Source organism: Paroedura picta, chromosome 13 (genome assembly GCF_049243985.1).
Source record: "Paroedura picta isolate Pp20150507F chromosome 13, Ppicta_v3.0, whole genome shotgun sequence".
NCBI classification, from domain to species: Eukaryota; Metazoa; Chordata; class Lepidosauria; order Squamata; family Gekkonidae; genus Paroedura; species Paroedura picta.
Window position 1 is genome coordinate 19,063,523 of NC_135381.1, and position 26,662 is coordinate 19,090,184.

The following is a 26,662-nucleotide window of genomic DNA, read 5'->3' on the forward strand; positions in this document are numbered from 1 at the left end:
AGTACATGGAAAACTGCCATTTTGTTTTGCCTGATGAGGTCTGTGAAATCTGCACACTGGCTGAGTATATAGCATACCCTTTTGCCTACTTTTGCTGTGTTGTGTAGTGAAGTGAGTCCTTGATGGGGGTTGGGACCCCTTTGGGGGTCGAATGACCCTTTCACAGGGTAGGGCAAGCAGCTTGGCTGGGGAGGGCACCTTCCACACAACAGCCTTGCAAGGTAGATGGAGATGGAGCATTTGTCTGTCTGGAGCAGCAGAAAAGAACGAGATCGGCATGATGGGACAAGAGGCAGAACTGAACTGAGAAACCCCAGGGGAAAAAAAAACAATTTATATACAATCATGAACAGTGGATCATCACGTCAGTTTCAGTTTAATGTCTGTGAAAGAACACTTGCATAATTTTATGGTTGGGGGTCACCACAACATGAGGAAGTGTATTAAAGTGTCACGGCATCAGGAAGCTTGAGAATCACTGGTCTAGGGAGAAAGTAGGTTTGGAAGGTCCTGGCTGAGTCAAATTGGTGTGTGGTTATTGGAGGGGAGGGGAATGGGACGAGTCTTTTGAAGGATGAATATCATACCCTTTTACCAGCATCATTTTTATTATAAAAAATTACGTAAATTAACAAATGCATTTATTTTGAAAAAGAAGCCAACAAAACCTTTCAGAAGACAACCCTTCCACCCGCAGTTTTCCAGGTTATATTTTGTGTTCACATATATATAAAAAAGAAGGAAAACACAATTCTGCAATGTTTGCATATATGCAATTCTGTACAGCTATACTCTGTATGTACACAGCTGTTCCCCACATGTAAGGAGCATCAAAGAAATCACGGAAGACGTTGGAGCCCTTCTTTCTGCGATGCATGACATTGGTGTAGGGGGTGCAGAGAAGATGCGTTTCCGGCCATTGCCCCCATCTTGGTGATGGCCTGGCTCCTCAATAGAACATTATCCCACTCACGCTTTTAATGATGTGCACACCCATACACACACACCAGCAAGAGGAGGAAGAGGGCACAGATTGCATTAACAAAACGAATGACATTCTTGCTGGATCATACCAAGAATCAGCCTGGATTATCCTGGTTCCCATAGGGGCCAGCCAGATGCTCCAGGGATGGCTGCCAGTGGGTCATCAGGACAGGAGCTCTAACCTTTGGCATATCCCCCCCCCCCAGCATCTAGCATTCAGAAGCAAATGCTTCTAATAGTCCTGCACCAAATCAGCCTGCAATCTGCCCTGAGAGAAGGCAATGTCTGGAGAGTGTTTGCTTTGATTCTTTGGTTTGCATCTTTTTGTTTGTCTGTGTGTTTTTTGGGGGAAGGGAGGGCATCAAGGAGTAATCTTTTTACCACGAAGCAGTTACAAACCATTGAAGCCTCAACGTTCTTGGAGTCTGCCTGATTTAAGTGAAGTGCTGTGCCTATTTGCAGCCAAAAACAAGAAAAGTGCTTCTTGAAGTTACTTAGAACAGGGGTAGTGAACCTGTGGTCCTCCGGATGTCCATGGACTATAATTCCCATGAGCCCCTGCCAGGAAATGCTGGCAGGGGCTCATGGGAATTGTAGTCCATGGACATCTGGAGGACCAGAGGTTCACTACCCCTGACTTAGAAGACAAAAAATGGTACACAAAGGAGAGCTCTCTTGTTGCATTTGCATTAATGAAGTGACATCAGACAGGCGACTGTACACTGAGCCCTCATTCTCCTCTTGGTAGAAGTACTTGGAGACTAACAGTGAGGCATCAGAACCACCATAATTTTATCATCTAGCCCTGAGGGATGCCTCCAATCAAAAGACAGCTGATGTATGTGTGTGTCATTGGCCACAGTTTCTTTTGACGATGCCTCACCCGATTCCATTCTTGCTTTCCTTATGAAGCTTTGGGTAGAGGGCGGATGAGCATGGCAGGAAGAGAAACCCCAAAAACATCCTGCAGGCAACAATGTGGCTGGGGAGGGCTAAGGTCAACCTAGGAAGCCCCCTTCTGAACGCTGGAGAAAAGTAAGATGCCCGGAACCTGGCCAACATTTCGCAGAAGTTCATTGTTTAGAAATCTGAATATTTTATTAATTTGAATTTCAGCATGCTACCATTTTGAAAGTAGCAAAAAAAAAAAAAAGGTCAAACGTTGGTAAGGAAGCCCTTGTAAGGAAGCCCTGTGGAACTCACTGCTACAAGATGTAGCAGTGGCCACTACAAGATGTAGCAGTGGCCACTCCAGTTACATGGGGTTTGAGAGCTGAATGAGACCTTCAGATTCAGAGGCAAATACCTATGATCATCCCCTGAAGGCTCCTCTGGCTGGCCACAGTTGCAAACAAGGTGCTGGACTAGATGGACACTAGCTCTGATCCAGTATGACTACTCTTAATGTTAAATCCCATTGACTTCAACTGGAAAGCTGAACGCGTGAAACTCCCTGTCTTTGGCACTTGTGAGACTTAAAAATTACTCAAGGAGATGACATCTGTGATCTAAATCTAAAAGTATCCTAAGGCACTAACAATTAACATGTCCCAAACAGATCTTGTTTTGCTTTTTGTTCCCCTGCTTAAGCCCCCTTTGGGGCCCACCAGGGCTAATACTTGGAAGGCAAACAATTGGGGGTCTATGGGCCCCTTTCATTGCTCTGGCCCGAAACCAGTGTTTACATCTCTACACAGCAAATCGAGGACCCAGAAGTGAATGAGACCTATCAAGCCATACATTGTGCTCACCTATCTGGCACCAAAGAGGAATGAGTGAAAACTTGGCACTAGGTTATCCACCATGGAACATGCATGCAGTCCTTCCTTGCTGTGTAGTAAACTGACTGCAGCCACTTGTACCAGAGCTTACCAGATCCATGGAGTTAGACTAAGGGCACTGCTTGCTGCATGGACACATTATGCCCTGATGGGGTCACTGAGGCAAAAGGGTGCATGTTCTGACCATGTGGCCACATCCACTTTTGTTTGGCTACAGCTGTGATCATCCCTGCTGGGTGATTTCTGGGCATAGGTGGGACAGCTGTCTTGCCTCAGTCAGGACGAAAGCTTCTCAAGGGGGCGGGGGGAGAAAGGTGTGTGCCACAGAGATGGCCACATAGTCCTTATCAGATAGTCCAGGGCAAACCAAAGTGCTTGCTTCCACAAGAGGACACGGGCAGGTCTAAATCCAGAAGGCCCTGGAGTGGCACCTGAACTGGAGAGTACTTTGTTGCCATCCCTGCGGGTGCTTTGTGTGCCGTTTTAGTCTTTCTGGCTAACTAGTTCTCTGGAATCTTCTCAGTATAAACAGCAGCAGTTTTTCCAACGGCATGAACTTTTTTCTGGGGAGGAAACAACGCAATCCAGCTAGGAATGAAGAATGACCAGAACTTGTTTCCGAGGCTGCTTTGAAAATATGGGGAAATCCGTACCTGGTCTCAGCAAAAAAGAAACTCAGTTTCTTGGGCTCATGTCAAAAGGCAGATTAGCAATGCATTCTGGGAGACAAGTGTCACAAAATGTTATGGGGAATCAACGTGATGTTTTCCATGAAGTTTGCCCAGCATCTTCCTCTGCCATCCAATTGGACCAAGGCTGCGATGGGAGCAGGAACTGTGTGTGGAGCTTCCTCCACTTGAATGGAGCAGAGGTGTGTCCCAGTCAGCCAGGGAAGTGAGGTCATGGTCATGATGTAACTTGCACTAACATGATGCAGGCCACAAAAGCTCTGCATGATTCCTGAAGCCAGCGAGCAGCCTGAAGAAGTGACCTTCAATCAAGGGTCAAAATATCCTCAGAAAGCCCCACCAGGGAAGCAGGAGGAAAGGTCTCTTGAAGGGCAAAATAAGTTGTACATTTTCTGAAGTTGGAGCTCTGTACCTTACAGAGCTATCCCTGGACATTTCCCTACTCTGACTTAATTTTGAGAAGCAAAGCTGGATGTGTAGCCATTTGATCACAGTGTGGTTTGGTTCTTCTGTACAAAGGGGGAGGGGGGATCACCACTGGGGGACATTGGTGCTCCAGTCTTTAGTTCTGGTGCCTCTTCATGTGCAGGGCCAGATGGTCAGAGCGGGAGAAGCAGCGGCCACAAGCAATGCACTTGAAAGGCTTGGCTCCGGTGTGTTTGCGGTAGTGTCGGGTGAGCTCATCCGAGCGGGCAAAGCGCCAGTCACAGCCATCCCATGTACACTTGTAGGGCTTCTCGCCTAGAAGGGAGGACCAAAAGGAAACCTGTTATAGCATCTGCACACCTCTTGGCTGAAATCCAGCCTTCCCCCAGGCCTTTATGATTGGCTGTTGAGAGGAGAAAACCTTTGCTGCTAGGATGGATGTTAATTTTGCTGACTTTTCCAGAGAAGCTTGACAATAGGATGCATGGTCATACAGCAGGACCATGAAAATAGGCAGACCAAGGCTGCTGCAGCAGAGATGCTTGAGAGGAACAGGCAAACGAAACAAGGAAAGGTAAGATGTGTGTGGCCAAGATCCTATTGTGCTCTCTGCCTCTGCAGGGGAAATGGCTCAGTTGCACAAGAAGCAAACTTTTATCAGCTTTCATCAGATGCTGTCCAGAAACTTTTAGTCCCCTCTGCCACGAGAACTAGATACGTGATTAAAAAAGAGCAACCCTGGCATTCAAAATGTTTTAATCCAAACAGAACTAGTTGGTGCAGCATGGGGGAATAAACTAGCACCTGTCTCAAAAATCAAATGTGGGGCTCCCCAATTTTGACCAGGGCCATGGCACACAGGTGACAGCAGTGGCGGTGGTGGTGGGGGTCATCATTTCCCTGCTATATCCCTGTTTCCCTGATCGAAATCTGTCCCTGCCCATGCTGTCCTAAATAGCATCAGGGAAAGGGTTAAGGCCTCCTGCTCCAGGAGTGCCCTGATCCGACTCCTTATACATATTGGGAAATCCTGTCATGGATTCCAAACAGGAACTGTAGTTTCGTCCTCCCAGCTGCGCTTGGTCCTCTTCAGCCTCACCTTTGAATAATCAGGCAGCTTTCAAAAGAGGAGTACCAAGAATTCAGTTGCATGTACTTGCTCAAAACCTTGGCAGCAAGCTTCTAGTCCCCATAATTTATCTAGCACCTTGAGGTCTTCTGTCTTTGCCACTGCCTTGAAGGGGAAGGCTAAGTTACCACCAGCACAACAGTCAGTGAGTTTCATATGTGTGTCTCAGTGTGTATATAACTAACCAATTTACTTATATAGATTCAAGTGGGTAGCCGTGTTGGTCTGAAGGAGCACAACAAAATCGGAGTCCAGTAGCACCTTTAAGACCAACAAAGATTTAAGTATACTAATACTAACAAATATAGTTATTAATCATGTTTTATTCTAAGGAGCTCAAGGTGGCACATATAGTTACACACATTCTCAGTCAATGTGCAAGGGAAGATAGGCTGAGAGATATTTGCTGCCGGAGGTCAATGAGATTCCTGGGTGACTGGATTTGAACCCAGGCTTCCTCGGGCCACTGTCTGCTACTGTCTCTCATGTGAGCAAGCCGGCCTTGTTCATACCCTCCTCAGAGGCTCTCTGGCATAAGGTATAAATAACATGCCTGCCTCCAGGGAGTCAATATGCAGAAATGCATTTTATCACAGACACACATGCAGCCTGGTGGGTGTGAAGCTGAGTGCAGACTGGGAGACAACATGCTGAAAAGCACATTTATACGCAGGCAGGCAGGCAGGCAGGCAGGCAGGCAGGTGTGAAGCTGGTTGTAGGCTGGGGGACAACATGCAGAAATGCACGTTTCCACACACTGACACACACACACACAAATGTGCAGCCAGGCAGGTGTGAAGCTGGTTGCAGGCTGGATCAGACTGGCACAAGGAAAAGAACCTTGGCCTTGGGAGAGAAGATACAGTTTTATAGCTCCATTACAGAAGAATCTCAGCTCAATTTATGAGCACCCTGTTGAGAATTTTACAGCCCTCTCTGGAACATGTTGCTTTGAGAAAATCTATGTTCGCAGGTTATTTTCAGCCCTGAGACAAAGGTGAGGTTTGCCTCGCTCAGCTGGAGCCATTGTCCCAAGTAGGGTCACTGGCTTCCAAACAATAGCCAAGCTGGATTCCAGGACGGAAACAAAACACTCCCCATTGTGCCCAGTGCTGGCGCCTTCTCCTGGGAGATTTTGGCACAATAGCCTAACTGCCACTCCACTCCCCATCACGGCCTGAGTTTTATATTTATCTCCCAAGGCTGCTAGGGGGTGGACCCCCCCTCCCCCCAAGATGAACATCTCTAGCCTTCTGGAAAAGGGAGCAGAAGACCCAGGGTCTCATTCCCTGGCTACAGAATGGACAGGTGGGCATTGGCAAAGATGTGCCAGTGGAGAATTGGTGGACAGCCAGCTGCCCCATTGCAACATTCTGGTGGCTCTGAAACCCCTCAGCACCAGCCTAACAGAATGTGTGTGTGCGTGTGTGTGATCTCCAGGGAACATCACCTTCAAAGCCCACAGATCAGCCCTTGGCGGTGTTTCCCTGTGGCAACTTATCTGTGGAGAGTTCTCTGGAAAGAGGGAGGGCCTGATGAGAGATGACTCACAGGCCACGAGGTGCCTGACTCGTGTTGCTGGAAGGCTAATATTGCTCCTTGCATGGCAAGGAAATTGCTCTCAGGCCCCGGGAGCCAGGCCAGGTGAGAAAAGCCGTTCCTGGGCCAGTCTGCATTGGCTGTTTCGTTGTTCATTGTTTTTTTTAAAAAAGGAAAGCCAAGCCAAGGCTTTTTCCTTATTGGGCACGGTGAAATGCACAGCTTCTATAAACCAGATTTATGAGGGACAAGGAGACTGGGACTTGGCCAGCATCTGATAAAACCCCAGCATGAAACCAGGTGACCAAGGGATGCTTCTGGCCCCACAGCATGCAGCAAGGACCCTGTGGTCCTTCTTCTGAGGCCAAGCAAACACAAAATGGCTCTCCATGCAGTTCAGGGACACAGTTTCCCCCCCACACACACACCCACTTCCCGAGCCTGAAGCGCCAGGCAGAACCCAATCAGCTTTCTTTCTGTAGCCAGGGGACTCTTGCTTCACACTCACAACTGAACAAAAAGTGGGGTGAGACGCTGCAGAGAACACAATTGCTACGGGAAGCCTTGCACGGGAGCTGCCAACTCCCACCTCGGAAATTCCTGAAGACAGGGAGAAGTGCTTGGGGAGTTTAGAGAATGGAGAGAGCTCAGAGGTGTGTGTAACGCCATAGACCAGAGGTGGCCAAACGGTGGCTCTCCAGATGTCCTTGGACTGCAATCCCAATCAGCCCCTGCCAGCTCTGGGAATTGTAGTCTATGGACATCTGGAGAGCCACAGTTTGGCCACCCCTGCCTCAAAATCCCCCCTCCAAAGCAGCCATTTCCCCCAGGGGTTTCGTTCTCTGCAGTCTAAAAATCAGCTATGATTCCAAGAGAACACCATGCACCACCTGGAGGTTGGTAACCCTACCTCAGTGGCCTGGCTGGGGCTCATCTTACTGCCAAACAAAGACTTTGCAGGGCAAATAATTCCAGAACCCCAGAATGGATTTCTTTTGAATGCCTGAGCACGTGAAGGAAGACTGCTGGGCTGTTCCTTCCTGTGGTGGCAGGAAGGAAAAAAGTGCCATTGATTGATGCCATGACAATATTTCTTGGCAACGGCTGGAGGTCCACCTCCCATGCCATTCTAGGAAACCCACAAATCTCTATAAACTTCACTCTGCAAAGCTTCCAGAGATGTGTAATAGATTCAGGGGGGTAGCCGTGTTGTTCTGAAGCAGTGGCACAAAGTCTGAGTCCAGTGGCACCTTTAAGACTTACGAAGTTTTCTTCTGGGGATAAGATTTCGTGTGGACGTGTTATCTGAAGAAGTGCATGCACACAAAAGCTTAGACCCACTCAACTCAGAGCATCACTGAGCAGATATTTCATCGGGGTGCCAACTTTAGTCTGGGAAATTACTGGAAATTTGAGGGCAGAGGCTGGGTAAAGTCTGGAAAGTGGAGGAACTCAGAAGAAATGTGACAGAGTGTGCCTGCCAAAGCTGCCATTTTCTCCAAGGGAACTGACTTCTGTGGTCTGGAAAAATTCCAGGAGGAATCCAGACCCCAGCTGAAGGTGGGCAGCCTGATGGGACACCACTTCACCCAGAAATGATGCCACAGCCTTGGTGACATCCTTTCTCCTCTCCTACTACTTTGCTGATTGATGGGGGGGGGGGGGCAATTGGATTCAGTGGCAACAGATTGCCCACTGCAAACTGGAAACCAGTAGCCCTAGGTCGTGTGCAGAGCATTCTTTCCCTGATGAGCTCACAGTTCTGACCCTTGAGAATCTTCCTGAACATTGATACTATGCTGCAAAGAATTCCAGGCAGCTCAGTGCTCACTGCAGCACCCTAGTAAAGTAGGCCGGGTGTCTTACTCTCCCCATATTCCCTTTGTGGTGCCCAGATAAAGTAGCTTCCTTAAGTTCTGACTGAAAAAGCAGGATTCGACCAAAGGCTTTTCTGTCTCATTCAATCATTCAGTTATTATCAGCTGGGTTTTCTGCAGGTTAAGGCTACAAGCTGTAAAAACAAAAACAAAAACTACAACTGCTAAAAGGTTCTTTTGATAGTAACAGAATTTGGGAAATAGAAGATGAGGGTGGGGTTTTGAGCAGTTGAGCAAATTCCTCCCCAGAAACCTCCTTTTTGAAGATTTTGAGTTAGAGCAAAAAAATTGGTTCTGTTTATTCAGGCATGAAAAGCAGATACTGCCCTGAACATTCACCTACCAGTATGTGTTCTCTGATGTGCCTTCAGGTGTGAACTTTTGGTGTAGACCTTTGTGCAACCTGTAAAAAACAAGGATGAGAAGCATTTTGAAAACCCATGTAAATACAATTGCCAAAGTGGAAACAGGTGGTATTCCTGGGGGGGGGGGGGTCCTCAGTGTCACCTGTTCCCCTTTCCTTCTTCTCTCCCTCTCCCTCACCACAGTTCCCTCTCTAGCTTGGCTTGCCTCACCCCACCCACCACTTGAATGGAGCTGAGCTTCATCTGAATAATCCACTGTCTGTCTGCCTTCCTTGGTCAGCTGTCTGGATTGCTAGGAAAAGTAGCCAAATTTAGCAAAGGTGCCTTGTCAGGAACAATCAGTTCCTAATCTAGCTGAAGAAGTGTGGTGAAAGAGTTGTATGCCATTCTTATCACATTATGCGCATCACATGCTGAAAGAGGAGGGGGCAAAAGAGAGACCCCTGAGACAAGGCAGCAGGCATTTAAATCCTTTGGAGAGGCTTAGACTGAGTATACTGGTGGATGGGAGATTCACACAGGTATTAAAGCCACCTTTTAAAATGGTGCTGTAATTAAAGAGCCAGTTTCTATGGGATTCTGCAACGTGCATTAATGGGACTTTTTTCTGACGCACATGAGATACACTCTCAGCACAGAATTATATAATAGCGAAGAGTGGTGAGCCTAGGCATATGCCATAGGAGGTGGTCTCCAAAAAGTCTAAAATTTGCATATATTGGTTGGAGCCGTAATTTACAGATCCCATTCAACCACTCAGCTACTCTTTATAATGAGTTTAGACATTTTATATAGAGTGTATTGTTACAATTCTGACCACTGAGGAAGACCCAGTAGGGTCGAAACGCATTTGGTCTTATGTGCTGTTAGTTCTGTATAGTTTTTATGTAGTTTTTATTCTGTTTTTAATTGTGCACTATAATAAATAATTAACAAATTTTACATTATTTTATTGTACAGCTCAACTTCTGAGTTCCTAACTGTAAAGGTTGGATTGTGTTCCTTTTTGGGTTTTGGAACTCCTGTACAAATGGACATTAAAAATGTGTCACCAAGAACTACTCTAGGTTTGCACCATCACTGCCACTCCAGTGAAGAGATGTAAGGGGCTGTCTCTGCTAGAGTCTCCTCACGGCAGGGGGAAGAAGCAGATACAAATGGGCCCTGAAAGGAGGTGTGCAAAGTTGTGTGGGCCCAAAGGAAAGCCTGGTTGTAGCTCATGGGGTCACTCATCGCCTGGCCTCACTTTTAAGCTTCTCCTGTGGTTGATTTGGAAGTGGGATCTGACTCATCACTGCTGGTGTAAGACTGCAAGGGACTTCGCTTGCGCCTGAGATGGATGGACCGTTCATGCAGGCAAGCCTCTGCCCCTGATCCCCCCCCCCTCCATGATTCCCAGAGCCCTACCAGGGTAATCGCAGTGGTGGATCCTCCTTTTTTCCAGTTCTGGGTTGTTCCGCCGGTTGTATTTGGGCATCTGCATGATGACATGCCCCTGGGAGAGGTTCCCCAGGGTGTTTGAGAGGGGTGGGATCTGGCCCGGCTGAACCAGTTTCAGTCCAAAGGCGGCTTCGTAGGGAGGCGGGGGAGAGATGGTGTTGATGAGCTCTGGCTGGTTCTCGGGGCTGCCGGGCTGGGAGTTGGGTGGCGACGGGGGCAGGCTCACTCCTGGCACAGGGTAGAACTGTCCTGCTAGGTGGAAATTGCCTTGCCCTTGGGAGGGGGCAGGTTGGAAGGGCTTGGCCTGCCCTCCTGGCCTCATGGGCCTGGGAGGGGGTCTAGAGTCCAGCACAGAGCTGCTGGTGGACATGGCCCCTCCCGTGATGGTGCTGATGGCAGTTGTGTTGCATGTGGAGTGTGCCATTGTGGTCATTTCCCCTCCACCGGGGCCAGACGGCAGCTGGTACAGCAGGCCTGACGACAGAGGGATCTTGGAGGGTGCCTCTTGCTTGACGAAGATATTGCTCCCTGCCACCGACTGGGGCATGCTGAAGACACTGGTGAAGTCTGGCAGAGTCTGGGTTGGGCCCGGAGCAGATGAGCAGGGCTGGGCAAAGCTGGTGCCAGGTTCCATCTTGATCTGGGGGAAGGGGGCGAGGGGCTTGGGGGGCCGATAGAGCCCAGTGCGCAGGTGAGTGGTGTCCGGCAGGATTACGTTGATGTTCACGCTGTACGGCGTGGAAAGTGGCTTCTCGGTTGAGAAATACTCGTCCACGACCGAGGCGCTCTCCCGGCGATACTTCTTATCGGGCCCCATGGGCACCGAGGGCATTTGTCCAGAGAGGTACTTGTCCATTTCGGCTCGGGCCTGAAGGGGAGGAGCAGAACAGGAATGTTTGTGAGAAAGGGAACCGATCCAGCTACGATCACAGAGCAACTCATGGAGGAGGAGAATGTGCACAGAGTCCCGTAAGCCGCTCCACAGAGCCCCGTGTGGTATCTCACCATGCAAATGAGTGTGAACTGTGAGGTCGATTTGCAAGTGAAAACATACCAAGGAAACAGATGCAAAAGAAGCGGGCCCAGTAAGCCTTCCGGCAAAATGGCTACAACAAGAAGGTACTCAGGCAAAGTCTGGACTGGAGAAAGCCACTCTGAGAAGTCAGAAACAAATCGGAAGGGGGTGGGCTTTGGGTGCAAAGGGTTCGTGCTAGAGAGACATCCTTCACCAGGCCCAAGAAAACTCCCCAGCAGGTTCTAACAGATTACCATCTTCTAATTACCCACAAGCACAGCGGTTCCCAATAGTTCTAGGTAATTCCTTCTAGTAGGACAGAAGGCCTGAGTAGCCCTTTTCTTTCATCGCCTTGTGCAAGAGAAAGTGCCTTGGCTTGGAGAATTGTCCTCTGCTGCCTGCTGTTGAGCCCAGCAGCTGCACTGTGTGACTTTCCAGGCAGCTATTCCTAAACCCAAGAGAGAAAAGCACTACCAGGGAACCACCCAAGGAGAGAGTCAAATGCCACACATACCTGAGCTGCTTGCTCAGGTATGGAGGTGCAAGTGACAGCTTTCCAAGCCACTTAGCTTCCCTTATCTCTGAAAAGAGCTTCTTTCAGAGGTCACAGACTACTGGTCAGCCCTGCCCAATTCACTATACATGTCCTGTGTTCAAGATGTGCACAGTTCTTCTTCCGTCATTTTGTTTCACTTTTATTTTAAATTGAGGATTGCCAGGTGAAAGCAGGCTGACAACAGGGTGATTTGAGGGCATGGTCGGGAGCACCCCGAAATACTGATATCACACAAAAATGATGTCAGCATGTCGGAGACAATGCTCTGGCTTTTGGGCAAAACTTTATGGCAAAGTTATGCCCAAACAAGAGTGGGCACTGCAGCTCTCACCTGTCCTCGCCAAAAAAACATGTGGAGCCACCATTTGCATCTCTGCCCCAGGCAACCACTTGCTGCCGATACACATGTCTGCTCCCCATTAACAGGACGTATGGGGGGGGGGGAGCAGTGAATTGCCAAATGCTGGTTCTATGAATTTCAGGTGTGTGTGGGGGATTGGGCACACACAAGTTGTCAAATGCTGGCTCCAAAGCTGCAAATGTCAATCTGCAAGTTTCATGGAGGGGTATTGGAGGACCCCTGCTTTATTAAACCACTAAAGTGGGGGCTCTCCCAGTCCCAGTGGGGGTCTGACATCCTAATTTAAAGCACGCCTTGTTGAAGGGGAGAGAAGGATGTTAGCTTTTTCCCACTTCGGCTGCCTGTCGTTGGCCCAATTCAGCAGGACTCTTCTCATTTTAATGCATCCCGCTGTAACTATACAAAAGTACAAAGCTGCCTTATATCAAGTCAGACCATTGATCCTAAGAATAATACTCTGATCGGCAATAGCTCTGCAAGTTGCTGGACAAGAAAAGCTCTTTCTTGCCTAGAGCGGCCAGGCATAGCCAAGCAGCTGGTGGGAGATGGGAAGGCAAGGCCTTTTATATTGTTGGGGGCACTGGCAGCTCTAGCACAATGAAGTCACTCCTGGCACAGCAGGACTGCAACAGCATCACCTGGTATGACACTTCCGGGTCATACTAGGAGCAACACCATCATATCAGGATGTCAACTGCGCCCTCCATTTTGCTTGTCCCCAGTGGGAAGCTGATAGCCCTATTGCCGGCACCCTCCTACTGGAGGTTTTGTCTTCTACAACAGGGGTAGTCAACCTGTGGTCCTCCAGATGTCCATGGACTACAATTCCCATGAGCTCCTGCCAGCAAACGCTGGCAGGGGCTCATGAGAATTGTAGTCCATGGACATCTGGAGGACCACAGGTTGACTACCCCTGTTCTACAAGTCCGGTCAGTGCTTTGATCTCTGGCCCCTCCATATTGTAATCCTTATCAGTAACGGAGATGTAATTCTTCCTGTGTTCACAAGTGCACTCAAACTGGTTGAAGTCCATGAGCTGAATATTTGTGGTGGCAGGAACACGGGAAGTGAAATCAATACCTTTGAACCATGCTTTTGCGCAACACACAGCTAAGAAATATTTTCATGAGATGGCTCTACCGTTTCTTTTGCCACTTCATGCTGCAGCAAAGGCACAACCTTTCTCAAGCTGGCCAAAGATGACGGCAGGATTCCCACCTATCCTAGTTTTGAATATTTGCATGATATGTGGTGCATTTGTCTGATCATCAAGGGGGCCTTGCCTCACTTCTATTTGTTTCCATAAGAGCATACCCTGAGTTGGAACTGATCTCAGATACGCAGTTATGGGAGTGGACAAACTACAAGCTCATGATGGCCCAAGAGTGGCTTGGGATAATAGTGTTTTCCACAGGCAGACAGGATTTTGTGGTTTCTCCACTGCTGCCGATAAAACTCAGTAGCAAAAGGCCTTCTACAAGGAAGGTTTCTCTGCAGTTTTTGTGCCACAATCCTCCGGAAGTGGCTGAACTCCATCCCTAAATGAGCAGCAAAAAAAATGGCACAAGAATACTATTTATCACAATACCATTGTGACAGCAGATACAGCAGATTCTTTGAATTCCCAGTGTTCAGTATTTTAAAAAGTTAAGACTCTAATCTTTTCCCGTCCACAAGGGATTGTCTTACTTTATAAGATGAAAGCTGAGAGCTCAGAGAGAACCAGCTGTACCTGCTGTTAGGGTGAAGCACCCATCTGAAAATATTCTAGGGTCCCTTTTAAAGATCCCCCTAGTGGTGAGTGATGGAAACGGCTGCTGCAGAAACAGAAAATGGCTGCCACGTGAGCCAGAAGGTCTGAATTTGCCAAACTCACATAGCAGCCATCTAGGCTTTACTGTGATCCCTTCTAAAACTTCAGAGCAAAGCGGGTGTGAGAAATATCAGAACAACCTACAGGATTGCCAGTTCTAGGTTGGGAGCTACTTACAGACTTTGGAGGTGGAGCTGGGAGTGGACAGGATTTGGATTGAGGAGGGACCTCAGAGAAGGATAATACTATGGAGTCCACCTTTCAAAGCAGCCATTTTCTCCAGGAGAACTGACCTCTTTAGTCTGGAGATGAGCTATCATTCCAGGGGATCCCCAGCTCCCACCCAGCGACTGGCAGCCCTAGCACAAAAGCACCATGATACTGTGGGGAGGCAGGGGGGAAACTGCTTTCTAGGAGCATTGAACTTTGGACAGATAACCTGTGTAGAAGACCCCAGTTAGTGAAGATGTGTGGGTAAAAAAATGATAGTAACAAAGCTCTGTGACTGAGGAATTTGACAGGCTTCCCTCAGGAACAGGAATTGGCAACAGGGACACCCATTGGAGATGAAGCCAAAGATGTTTGAACTGATTTCTGATTCCCGCACTTAGTTATGGTACGAGACACGCTGACCCACGCCTTCATTTTTGTCTCCTTGATTTTTTATTTTAAAAGACCATAACTTTAGCTCCTAGGAATAGTGTCCCAGATCCGAATACCACCTGTAGGTTCCTGTGGTCTTTTCCCTCTCTTCTATACAGAAAACTGAGCTGGGAGGATATAAAGCGTGGTTAGCTGAGATGTCTTGGTTTTAACTGACTGCCTTCTTGTTAGATTTGCTTTTTTCTCCAGGGGCCAAGGCTGAGAGCGTGCCTGTTTTAACTCCTTGTACCCAATATCCTCCCTGTCTAAACATGCTTAGTAGATTATGCAGAATAATAGAAGATCATGGCCTTTGATCATCCCGATTACAGCAAGCCATGAACTGATAGCAAGAGGGACCAAGGTACACCACACTTGAGGGGCATGAAGAACATAGAGTCTGACATAAATCAAATCTATAGGATTCAAGAAACCCAGCTTTCTTGCCTCCGCATATAAAGACAAGAAAATGGAAGGCACAACACGCTCTTTTTACACCCTACAGAAGTAATCTCAAAAGAGCTGAAGGGAGAAAAGGCAGATTAAAAGCAACCCCTCTGGATTTACTGTCAGTCTGTTGGGTGACATTCCTTCACAAGAGCCCCATTTTTACACAGAATGCAGCTAGCTATTTGGCTCAATGTCAATCTTTATTGTCTCTCTCTAGTAAAATATTGACCAAGGTAAATATTTGCCTCTCTGATCATTCAGTCTTGGTATTGACCTCTATCTCAGCTGGTTTCTATTTGTTGGTACTCTCTGTCTTCTAGAACTCTCTGAGGATAGTCCAGAAGCTGGAACAGCAGAACAACCCATAGAAAGGACCTCCAAAAATTAGATGAGCTTCCTCCAGCAAGCAGAATCCAGAAAGGCATACAGGTCAACTGATGATGACCACAGGGCAGCTCAAAAGCCAAACTGGGCCCATAGATAGCCACTATCTGACCTATCACTCAAACTGCGTGTTTCTGGAGGCTAGGAAAAACCATTAACTCCTTGTCACTTCCCATTGCTTGATGCACTACAAAGGAAGGGTCTCTCAAGTTGCCCAGGTTGTTCACAGGAGCGGCGGGGAAAGCCATTGCCCATCTATTATGAAATGTTGTAACCACAGGTTGAGATGCTGCAGCAATGTGTCACACTCCCAATCTCACAGAGGCTGTTGGCTGTGCAAATTTAATCCATTCCAAAGTTCTAGTCTCACTGGGCATATGGCTTCTTCTCCTTTTCAGAAAACCATCCCCTGCTCTGGAGACTTGTTTTCTAAGAAAGAAACTGCCCTCCGTTTCTTTGTTTGCTTTGCTGATGCACTGGGAAATCAGTGCTGAGAGCCTGCTGGGCCATATTAATTCCCCTTTCTTTCAAGTGGCAAAAAACCTTTGCCAGTTTCCTGGATGAGCACACCAGAAGGGAATTTGTGGCACAGTGCGCCATTCTTTTCAAAAAGACTTTAAGAAATTACATCTGGAGTACAGCCTCTGCCCTGCTACTCCCAGGAAGTAGTGTACAACAGGAATCACTTAAGGATTGTGGCACATATCACTAGCATTGCCATGGGAAGTATGGGACAATTGTATATAATACAGAATTATTCTGAAGTACGATGGCAGCATCTATCTATCTATCTATCTATCTATCTATCTATCTATCTATCTATCTATCTATCTATCTATCTATCTATCCATCTATCCATCTATCCATCTATCCATCTATCCATCTATCCATCTATCCATCTATCCATCTATCCATCTATCCATCTATCCATCTATCCATCTATCCATCTATCCATCTATCCATCTATCCATCCATCTATCCATCCATCTATCTATGTATCATTTATCCATCCATCATTTATTCATCCATCCATCCATCCATCCATCCATCCATCCATCCATCTAAAATTTGTTAAATATTTATTGGGTGATATGAACAAAATGGCCAATGATGGGTCTGAAGGGGGTGGGGAGAGGAGGGGCCTTGGGTGGGCATGTCCACAGCTATGCTTCCCAACCATATTCTGTATGGTTGCACCACTTCTGGGGTCTCTCAAAGCCAGAAGAATGCTTCAGGAGTTTCTCAACAGTAAAAATGTTAAGAAAGGTTCCTTAGATCAAGCTGGAATGGTAACCCTGGATCTACCTTTCCCAACAACACCTACTCCATGATTGGGATCTAAAAAACTTGAACTGTCATTCCTCAGGTTTTATTATTGCTGTTGTACTGCTATGCTGTTAGCCACCCTGAACCCCAATCTGGGATAGAGGCATGATTAAATAAAATAAAGGAATGTAAAACACAGGCAGAGAATCTGGGAGCAGGATTGTGAAGCCTGGAAACTTACCACCAGGGATTCTGACAGCAGAGCAGGCTGGAACCAAACTGTTTTGAATTAGGGTTGCCAATATCCAGGTGGGACCAGGGCCTAGCCTGCACATTGAATGCGCTTTCAATGTGCTTTGGCAGCTGGATTTTCCTGTGCAGAACAGGAAAATCTACTTCTAAAGTGCATTGAAAGTGCATTATCTAGTGTGTGCAGACTAGGCCCTGGTGTCCTCTGGGAATTACAACTGATCTCCATACTATAGAGGTGAGCTGCCCTTCCCTGGAAGAGTTCCCCAAACACCACCTGTGCCAGGCACCCCCCCCCCCTGAAATGTTCAGGAATTTCCCAAGCAAGAGTTGGCATCCATGATACAAACATTGATTGCGTTATTCTCCCTGCAACAAAAGGATATTGGGTTCTCTGGTTTTCCATTTTGAAACCTCTCCTGGTGGCTGCGAGCTTCCCTGTTTTAGCCTAAGGGCACCTAGGGATTCACTTTGATGGCCAGAACCAGGTGCCAACTAAGGTTGCCAAAGTCAGGGGTGGGGGCATGGGGGTCACGATTAGGTGATGGTGTGTCAATGCTGGGGGTAGCCTGGAAATGAAATCATCTAGGAATTGATGGAAATGCTACGGTTTTCTCCAGATGCTGTTGCCCAATGGTGATTTTTTATTTTTTCCCTCCCCCCCATCAGCCACTGAAGTACCAGCAGACAATGGGAGCTGATGGCAGGAGATCTCCTGCTCTTAATGGACAAATGCCAAGCCTATTGCTAGCTCCAAACGAGGAGGAAACTTCTGGAGGTTTTGGGGCAGTCCCTAGGGAAGGGATGGAGTTCAGCAGAGATGGATTCCACCTTCTAAAGCCTCCATTTCCCCCAGCGGAACTGTTCTTCGCAGTATGAAGATCAGTTGTACTTTTAGGAGACCTCATCTGAAGGTTAGTTACTTTAGCTGGAATTCACCAGGGTTAGTACAGAATCTGCAAACCCTTGATTGCTTACATTATACGTATAGTCCACTACTGCTGGCCGCAGCTGTTCAGGATTGTAAATGGAAGGGGGTCTTTCCCAGCCCTGTCTCCTGAGATCTTTCTTGTTTGGGATGCCGGAGACTGAAATTGGGACCTTCTGCATGCAAAAACAGGTACTCACCCCTGAGCCAAGCCCTGCCCCATACAAGCAAGTAACGAGTAAGATGTTTGGATCACCAGACGCCCCAAGCAGTTTGAAAACAAACAAACCTGTAGATGAGGCCCAAGAAGGGGAATGGCTAAAGAAAAGAACCCACAACATTGTGGAGGGAAAATCTCATCTCCTCTCAACGGAGAGAATCTGGTTCCCTCTAACAAGCAGAGGGAGAAGCTGGAGTGCCTTCCCTTGTATGGCATGGAAGGTGTTAACCTCCATTCTTTTCTGCCACAGCTACGTGTTCGTTTCCTCCTGAAGGTTCTTGGAACCTGAGCGCTCTCTACATTATCTCATCCTTGCTGGCACCGACCCAATTGCATCTGAGAAATCTATATGTGTTCTAGCAGGGGATTGACGCAGAAATCGGATGGGACAAAGGCCGCCGGAAACCAGAGTGGGACGGGGGCTTGTCCAATGCAGAGATTATGCTTGGTCATTGAGAGGGATGACTAACAGTATATTGAGCCTTCTGTTGGCACTGGGAGTGCATGGCGACCACCAAGTTGCTTGCTGGGGATTCAGATGATGTTTTGTCTGATGTTGCATCATGGCAACCAGGATACTATGGGCTACGAGGTCCTGAGCTGGGGAGAGTCAAGTTACTGAGGTTGTCAAGCAATGTGTGAATCATATCAGCACCACCTGCTTTTGCCCAGTTTCGTGAGGATACTTCGAAATGTGGCCTTTCAGCACTAGAGACTGGTGGGTGTAGCTGAGACCTGGGCCCATCCCACTCACGTTGGACAATGTATTTTCAATGTGCTTTTGCAGCTGGATTTTCCTTGTGGAACAGGGAAATCTACTTCCAAAGTGCATTGGAAGTGCTTTATCTAATGTGTTCAGAAAGGGCCATGGAGATACCAACCCAGCTGAGAACTGGGACCTGAATGTAAACACATGCCCTCCAATAGTACATGTTCCTCGACCCCCATCTTCCCACTCTACCCCATTGTAGAATGCATTTCAACCCAATACTGAGGCAGATGTGGCCACTGGTCTTGGTCCAAACTTACCAGCAACTTCATCTGTAGTTCTGAAGCTTTCATACTTTGTATTGTAGAACAGCCGGAATGTACACATTTGAAAGCTATTCAAGGAAATGTGCTTCGTAGCTTCAGGGATATGTATATTTCAAAGTTAATATTTCAAAAATCTTTTGGCAGGCCAACAAGCTGCACGGAAGAATCATGTTCACAACTGAGCTACAAATCCCTTGTTTACTTAACATCAGGCACGTAGACCAATTTTCCTGGCACTGGAGGGCATGCAAATCTCCCCCTCCCCATACACTGGCTTCAGGGGGGTTACCAGAAATCTACCAGCAATATTTCTTGAGGAATTAAGCAGGATACAAGCCTGTTGCAAGAGGCAGGTGGACAGAGGAATCCAGACCTAGGAAGCAGTAGAGAGAGTGAACTAGCAATCTCCTGCAGATTCCTTGAGGTCTTTGGGAGAAGCCATAACAGTTAATATTCAATGAGACCCTACTTTTCCCAGAGTCTTCCCTACTCAGCCCTATCCCCATAATCTTACAAAGTACATCCAGTTTTTCTACACCTCCTGTTTACCTTGCTACTGGTTCACACCTTTCTAGTTTCTTCCACATGGACATGTGTCTTGGGATGAAGCAGCAGCTGTTAACATTCTGACCTCACAAGGAATGTATTCTAAATCTCTTAGGCAAGGAGGAAAGCGAGGGGTCCATTCAATAGGGCCCATTACATGCCACTGCAACAGCACGCTACAACTTTATCCTAAACTTCAATCCAGCCTTGGTTCCACACAGCAGGAAGCTGAAGGATATGACTTGTGAGAGTGCTTCAGGGACCAGTGGAAGTTGGCCAGATGCCATTAGGCATCTCTTGGCATTTGAGTAAAGGTAAAGGTAAAGGTATCCCCTGTGCAAGCACCGAGTCATGTCTGACCCTTGGGGTGACGCCCTCTAGCGTTTTCATGGCAGACTCAATACGGGGTGGTTTGCCAGTGCCTTCCCCAGTCATGACCGTTTACCCTCCAGCAAGCTGGGTACTCATTTTACCGACCTCGGAAGGATGGGAGGCTGAGTCAACCTTGAGCCGGCTGCTGGGATTGAACTCCCAGCCTCATGGGCAAAGTTTTCAGACGGCTGCCTTACCACTCTGCGCCACAAGAGGCTCTATAAGGTATTTGAGTAGAAACCACCAAAAACTGACTAGAAAGGTGGCAGCTATACAAAGCTGGCCAAGAGCAGAGGTGAGTCTGCTCTGTTAAAGCCAAGTTAGTTTGAAGGACACCTCAGTTCTCTCTCAAGACTTTTTTTTACTGAGAATCACTAAGGTTTTGTAAGTAGGCCTTGTATTTAGGATGGGAAAAGGTGTGCAAACATCAAGATCAGAGGAGAATTTTTGCAGTGTAATCCTAAACAGAGTTATACTGCCTAAGCTATTGGACTGAATAGTCTTCGAAGGGTGTTACTGTTTAGGATCATACCACAAACCAAAATCTTTTGGATTTCAAAAGCTGGAAGGCATGTACGCCGAGCTGGATTCAGGAAATTTCTTCCCATGTTCTTCCAGAGACACACCTTAATGCATTTTTAATGGCAAATATAGCCATTAGTCTTCCAAGTTACCTTGTTTGGCAGGTAAATCAAACTCCTTACTTGAAAGATCAAAGGAGCAAATGAATCAAGGGCCAAGATCTTGGCTTGGAAAGATGCTCCTGATTGTGCATTCCAGGAAATCCCGGGAATAAGGAACAAATGGGAGCAGATGGTAATTGGGCTGCTATTTCTAGGGAATGATTACAGTAAACTAACCAAATATACCTTTCAGCACACAGCAAGAATCTGTGTGCCTCTTTCTTGTTCCTGTTTTGGGTTTCTTGCAGTACTTATGAACTGCCATTCTCTATAGTATGTTACTTCATATTACTTCAAAAGCTGGTTTACCCCAAGAGTGACCACCCAGCAAAATGGTGGACTGAATAAATAGTGGTTCTAATTCCTGATCATAGACAACCACAGTGACAGATTCTTACCCACTAAGAGGCACATTTTTCCACAAGAATTACAGCTAGAGCAAGACAGATAGAAATAAATGTCAGAGATGCTAATTTTGTGAACTTAAGCAGAGTTTAAGTTGGGGGGGGGGGCTGGAAGGCTCTTGTGGCTCTTTCCTGCATGCCCACGGAAATGTCGATCACCACTTTAGGATCCGGAGGCAAATTTCCTCCAGCCTAAGCTGGCTAGGGATTCTGTTTTTTTTAGGGGAGGGGGACATCTTCTGGGCATGGAATTGGGGTCACTGTGGATGGGCAGGTAGTTATGAGTTTCCTGCATTCTGCTTGGGGTTGGACTAGATGACCCTGTAGATACCTTCCAACTCTATGATTCAATGAAATGTGGTAAGGAACATCCACAAATATTTGTTCTACATGGGAATAAAATGTTATCGGCTATTGAATGCAAAATGTCAACAGTGGGTGGGTCGCTTGCTGACTCTCACAGTGCTTCTCTGTCGTTTCCTCCCTAAGAACTCCATGCAAAGTAGACCCGCAGTCTTTTCTAAATTCCAACAACAAGATGGCGCTGGGAAGGCTTCTACTTGGGGGTTAATCATTAGCTAATGTGCTGCATTGCCTTAGCAAGAGAAAATGGAGGAAGACTTTGAAACCTTGAGCAACAAACGAGAGAGTTCACTTCAAAATGGGAACTTACGCTTCCCGGACTAGGAGCCAAAAATCTAAGTTTTCTGAGGTCAAAATTGTTCTTGACATTTCCCAAATCCTCATTCATACAATAATGAGTTTGGTCCCAAATGCTGTCATCCTTATCTTTGACAGAGTGGTACCTGGAGTGGATTTGTTTCATCTGGCTTCAATTCCTCCCTCCAGAATCGTTCCTGGAATGCCCAGGAAAATGCCAAAGGCTAAAGACAGGCTCCCAAGCATGGCTCCTGTAAACACCTGAGGTTTATCCCTAAGTAACTGCCTGCCAGCCCGTTTATAACATAACATGGCAACTCAGGATGAGCAACTGCTCCTTCTTGGCTATTGGCATGTGGTTGTAGCTTCCTTGAGGATGGGTGGCAAGCCCAATCACAGAGTGGCAGATGGGCAAAGGAGAGCTCCACTCTGGTAAAAGCCCAGGATGAAAAGCCTGCAGGAAAAATATAGTGCACACACGGTGTCCAAAATACAGAAAGCACCTGAAATCATTATTGTACTAGCTACTACTACGTGGTAGCTTCTTCATGTACAGTAGTTGTATCAGTATATTCATTATCACTTTTAAAACCATTTTTTGAACTTCCACCCTAGGGTAAGGTGACCAGATTTTAACATTGGCAAAGTGGGACGCCATTGACTGGGGGGGGGGGGGTCTTGATTAAAAATTTGGTCTATATGGAGCAACAAAAAGTTTCATAGAACGCATAGAACGCAAAAATAGTATTGTAATGTATATTTTTAAATTTCAACTTAAGTACAATTTGACAGGTACCCCCAGATGTCCCTCCAAAAGTGGGACAATCTGGTCACCTTACCCTCGGGGCATAGGAGGGAAACTGGCTGCTGCAGGAACTGGGGCAGGAGAAGCACGAAGAAATCGGCCTTGTGAAAACCCTGTTGTCATCCTGATGTAGGAGGAAGTGGCAGGGAAGCCTCCCATTTGAAGAGGGTCATGATCCGGGCCACCATTCATGTACACTGGGGTCGCCTCATAGGTCGGGCTGTTTTCTCCCCAGGGGTAGTCAAACTGCGGCCCTCCAGATGTCCATGAACTACAATTCCCAGAAGCCCCTGCCAGCATTCGCTGGCAGGGGCTTCTGGGAATTGTAGTTCATGGACATCTGGAGGGCCGCAGTTTGACTACCCCTACTCCACACTATCAATTTTTTTTGAAGTTGCTGGCACTTAGAAAAATTACCTAGTCACCATGATGAGCATAGGCACACCAATAACCTGTCACGTGGGAACAGCTGCCAGGTAGAGAGATTGTACGCATCTACCACGCGGTGGGTGCTGTAATGCGCTCAGTGACCCAGAAGCATAGAAATCTGGACAAATGAGTGCAGGGACTTTTAAGAGGAATGGCTTGCTGTGACTTCTACAGCATCAGCTTCTGCCACAATTGGAGACAAGGGGATTGGGAACAACAGGACCCACCATGGGGATGCACCAAAATATTGATGCTTAGTATAATTTCTGTATAATTTCTGCATCCCACTTTGTAAGCCAGAGTGCCCAGGTGGGTAATTCCATAGGAAAAAGACAAGATCGAGTAGGGAGTCTCCCTCCCCTCCCCCCAAATGCCAAAGCACTGAGGCTAGCATGAGATTCATGTGCTTAACGGCATGCCCGAAGTTGCGGGCCTTACACCGAGATGTCGCAATCCTCCCACCACGTTCTGTCTTGCCTTATAAAGGCTTGCCTATCTGTTTTCTCCACTGCAATTTCCACATCTGAAATCGAAGTGGGAAAGGCGTCTGTTTGCTGAAACAAAGTGTGTGTGAGTGTGTGTGTGTGGCAATGTGGCACTTGGTTCCCTTTAGCCTCCTTATCCAAGCCTTTATCTCTCTTGCTGCTGCTCAGGGAAAGCCAAGCCGTAGAGTGGAGAATTTCAAGGAGAATTCCATTCCCGTGATTTGAAAAACAAGAGATCAGACAGCCAGAATGGCACGTAATCCCAGGCTCTTTGGGAGAAATTGCTCTCCTCCTGGTCTGAAACACCCTCCAGGCACCTGGCCAAAGCACCTTCCTCTCCAAAAAGAAAGCAGCCCTTCCTGAACTTTTCTTACCAAGCAGTGAACAAAACAACCCAAACAACACTCAACACAACCACTCTTAAGCACACCCTTTCAGTTCCACCTATTCCGCCTGGTCCTGCCCTAAACATGTTGCCAGTCGTAGAAACTTCAGATCAGAAAGTGACTTTTACAAGGCCAAAATTGAATACTGTCCAAACTAAAGCTAATCCATTTATCAAGCGTCTGTATGAAGGATTTATTTCTGTCCAAGGGAAGTCAAGATAAGCATTCACTCTTGGGCACAGAATAACGCCCCCCCCCCTTTATACAACATCAAATCCTTACTCAGCACGAAGCACATGCAGCAGCTTCAGCAGGCTGAAAAACTTTTCATTCGCCTGAAATCAAACATGATCATCCCTATTACGCCTGTGGTGGAAAAGGGAGTCCTACATATTAAGCTTTATACCTAATTTCATCACCCTTTCTGGTAAAAAAATCTCAACCCTCTCTGGCCATCAAACCCACAGCCTTACTTCCTGTTGCTAGTCAAGGATCCCGGGGTGTCTCAGACACTCCCAGAGTGTCACTTACCTGTGCCAAATCATGCTGATTGTCGAGGATCCGTATTGGAGGTTTGATGTCCTCGAAGACAGCCGTGTCTTCAGTAGGCTCCCTGGACATTGTGACAGGCTTGAGTAGGGTAAACGATGTACTTTCGTCTGAATTTGGGGTGCTTAGTACAAGCCCCCCACTACTCATCCTGCCTGGCTTCCTCCACTCTCGCTCAGTCAAGGTGTGAAACACAAAGCAGGAATGAAAAAAAAAGCTTTGGGACAAGGCAGCGAGGCGCTCAGGCACTCCGAAGCACGCCTGCCTGTTGCTAATCTTTAGGAATCCAGGTGCTCTGTAGCCTTAAGAATCCCAATCTGTTACAGAAAAACTTCACCTGTCCTGATGTGGGAGGCACTCTAACCTGGCAAATGTCTGTGACAGACTGGCTGAGCCAATCAGGGAGGAAGTGAGCGCAGTTCTGGCCAATGGAGGAGCCAAACACTTCTTCCTTAAGGCAACACAAGATAGAATGAGCAGTGCAGAGAGTCTGGCTGCTGGGGTTGCATCCATCAGCCATGTTACAGGTAGGGGAGGAACAGAAACAAGGCGAATTCTGTACCAGGTGCTTCCAGGATAAGTGCTCAGCTACAATCCTGTTCAGTTGTTTGTGGGCCCCAAGGTTACCCGGACCATCTTACTGCTTCCAGAGCCTGACTTGCCTTTCCTGTTCTCCTCCAGCGCCTGTGCCAGGGTCTCACTAGTATCGATCAGTAGCACAATGAATCATTTTGGGGTCTTTTCCTTCTGTGAGTTTTTCCTATGTTGAATGGAAAATCGAAATGAAGGCTGAGCAGCAAGGAGGCTTGAACCCAGCTTATCAGCTCTGCATTCTGCGGGCCTCGCTAGCTTTCTCTTAGGAGACTTTTTCTTGATCATGTGTGGCAGACAGGTGAATCCCTCTGAATTATATTATTTTCTAAAGCAGCATCTAAAGTGATGAGCAACAATTGCTTGTACACAGGAAACAGGATATCACAGGTTGATGCAACGGTATGCCAGATTCTGTGTTTCACCAGACTCTTGATCAAAGGGAAACAATATTATGCTGTTGTTCCTTAAGAAGCATAAGAGCTAGTGCAGGGTCAACTGGCAAAGCATCTTCATCCCCTTCCCTATCATTTAGTGGCTGTACAAGAAGAGAGCAAGGCCCCACTCCAGCTGCAGTTATAGAGCTGAGAAGCAGGCCCCTACCTGCAATAGGTAAAGGTTGCTGGTCCTAGGGCAGCTGGACCTGCTGCTGCAGGACTGCCCATTTCATACATTTCTGGTCCTTGCTGATTTAGTGAATTTACCCTGGGTATTTGCTTCTGGATTGCTCCTCATTTGCCTTATGTTGTTCTCCATACTTCAGGGTTTTGTTGAGTAAACTGACCTGGAGGGTACAGGCAGGGCTTGTTTGTTTCAAAAATAGCTCCCCTTTAAAAATATCAGTTTTGTGGAGAAAGATTCAAGTGGGTAGCCATATTGGTCTGAAGCAGCAGAACAAATTTAGAGTTTAAAACTTTGTTGATCTTAAAAGTGTAACTGGACTCTAAATTAGTTTTGTGGAGGAGTACTTAATGCACATTATCTCCAAAATAACAACAACAACAAAAACACACAGAGAGAAAAAAAGCTAAATCAAGTCAGGCGCAAATCTGCCTTTTTATCAGTTTGTTTATCCAAAAGATCGTGCCTTATAAACTCTCATTCCGCAAGACAAAATAATATAAAACATCAGATTTTTAAAAAATGCATAACATAAAAAAAACTAGTAGTACAAAACCTAATCAATTAACCGACTGCCAGTACTAGTAAACACAATTCACAAGAAAACCAAATCCCCAAATCATGTAGCAGCAGTCAATGAATGCAGTTTGGGAGAAGGGGTTCTTCTGCCATAGTTGTCTTAACGTGAAAAGAAATGAGAGGTGATGGGCCTTCCTGGAAAGTGAATTCCAACCTCCTGGAGTTGAGAGTGTTGTGCTGTGTTTTTAACACAGTCTCTCTGTGTGTCGGGGTGGTGGTTCCTGACCACTTAGGGCTGTAAATGGCACCCTGGACTGGACCAAGAAACCAAGGGAAAGCAGTTGCAGTTTTTTCAACTGTTTGGCACAATGATAGGACAGCCTGTCTCTGCACAAGGAGTCACCGCAAAACAAAAGGCAAGGTCCCTGCAGATCGAAACAGTCTTGGCTTGATGCATGATTCT

General features: G+C 47.0%; 1 protein-coding gene across 1 annotated transcript; it reads right to left on the reverse strand.

Annotated features, from left to right (window-relative positions):
* Positions 1-589: 589 nt before the first annotated feature.
* LOC143822634 (Krueppel-like factor 5) lies at positions 590-24,804 on the reverse strand. The gene is made up of 4 exons (XM_077308015.1): positions 24,451-24,804; positions 10,198-11,098; positions 8,769-8,828; positions 590-4,195 (listed from the first exon to the last, which is right to left on the reverse strand). The coding sequence occupies exons 1-4, from the start codon at positions 24,616-24,618 to the stop codon at positions 4,017-4,019; spliced, it is 1,308 nt and encodes a 435-aa protein (XP_077164130.1). The 5' UTR covers positions 24,619-24,804; the 3' UTR covers positions 590-4,016.
* Positions 24,805-26,662: the final 1,858 nt, after the last annotated feature.

Excerpts from the sequence above, each read along its gene's own strand:
- LOC143822634 (XM_077308015.1), bottom strand. The coding sequence starts at position 24,618 with ATGAGTAGTGGGGGGCTTGTACTAAGCACCCCAAATTCAGACGAAAGT. Across the intron at positions 8,829-10,197 it reads CCACCACTGCGATTACCCTG|GTTGCACAAAGGTCTACACC; the intron begins GTAGGGCTCTGG and ends TGTTTTTTACAG. Across the intron at positions 4,196-8,768 it reads ACATCAGAGAACACATACTG|GCGAGAAGCCCTACAAGTGT; the intron begins GTAGGTGAATGT and ends CCTCCCTTCTAG.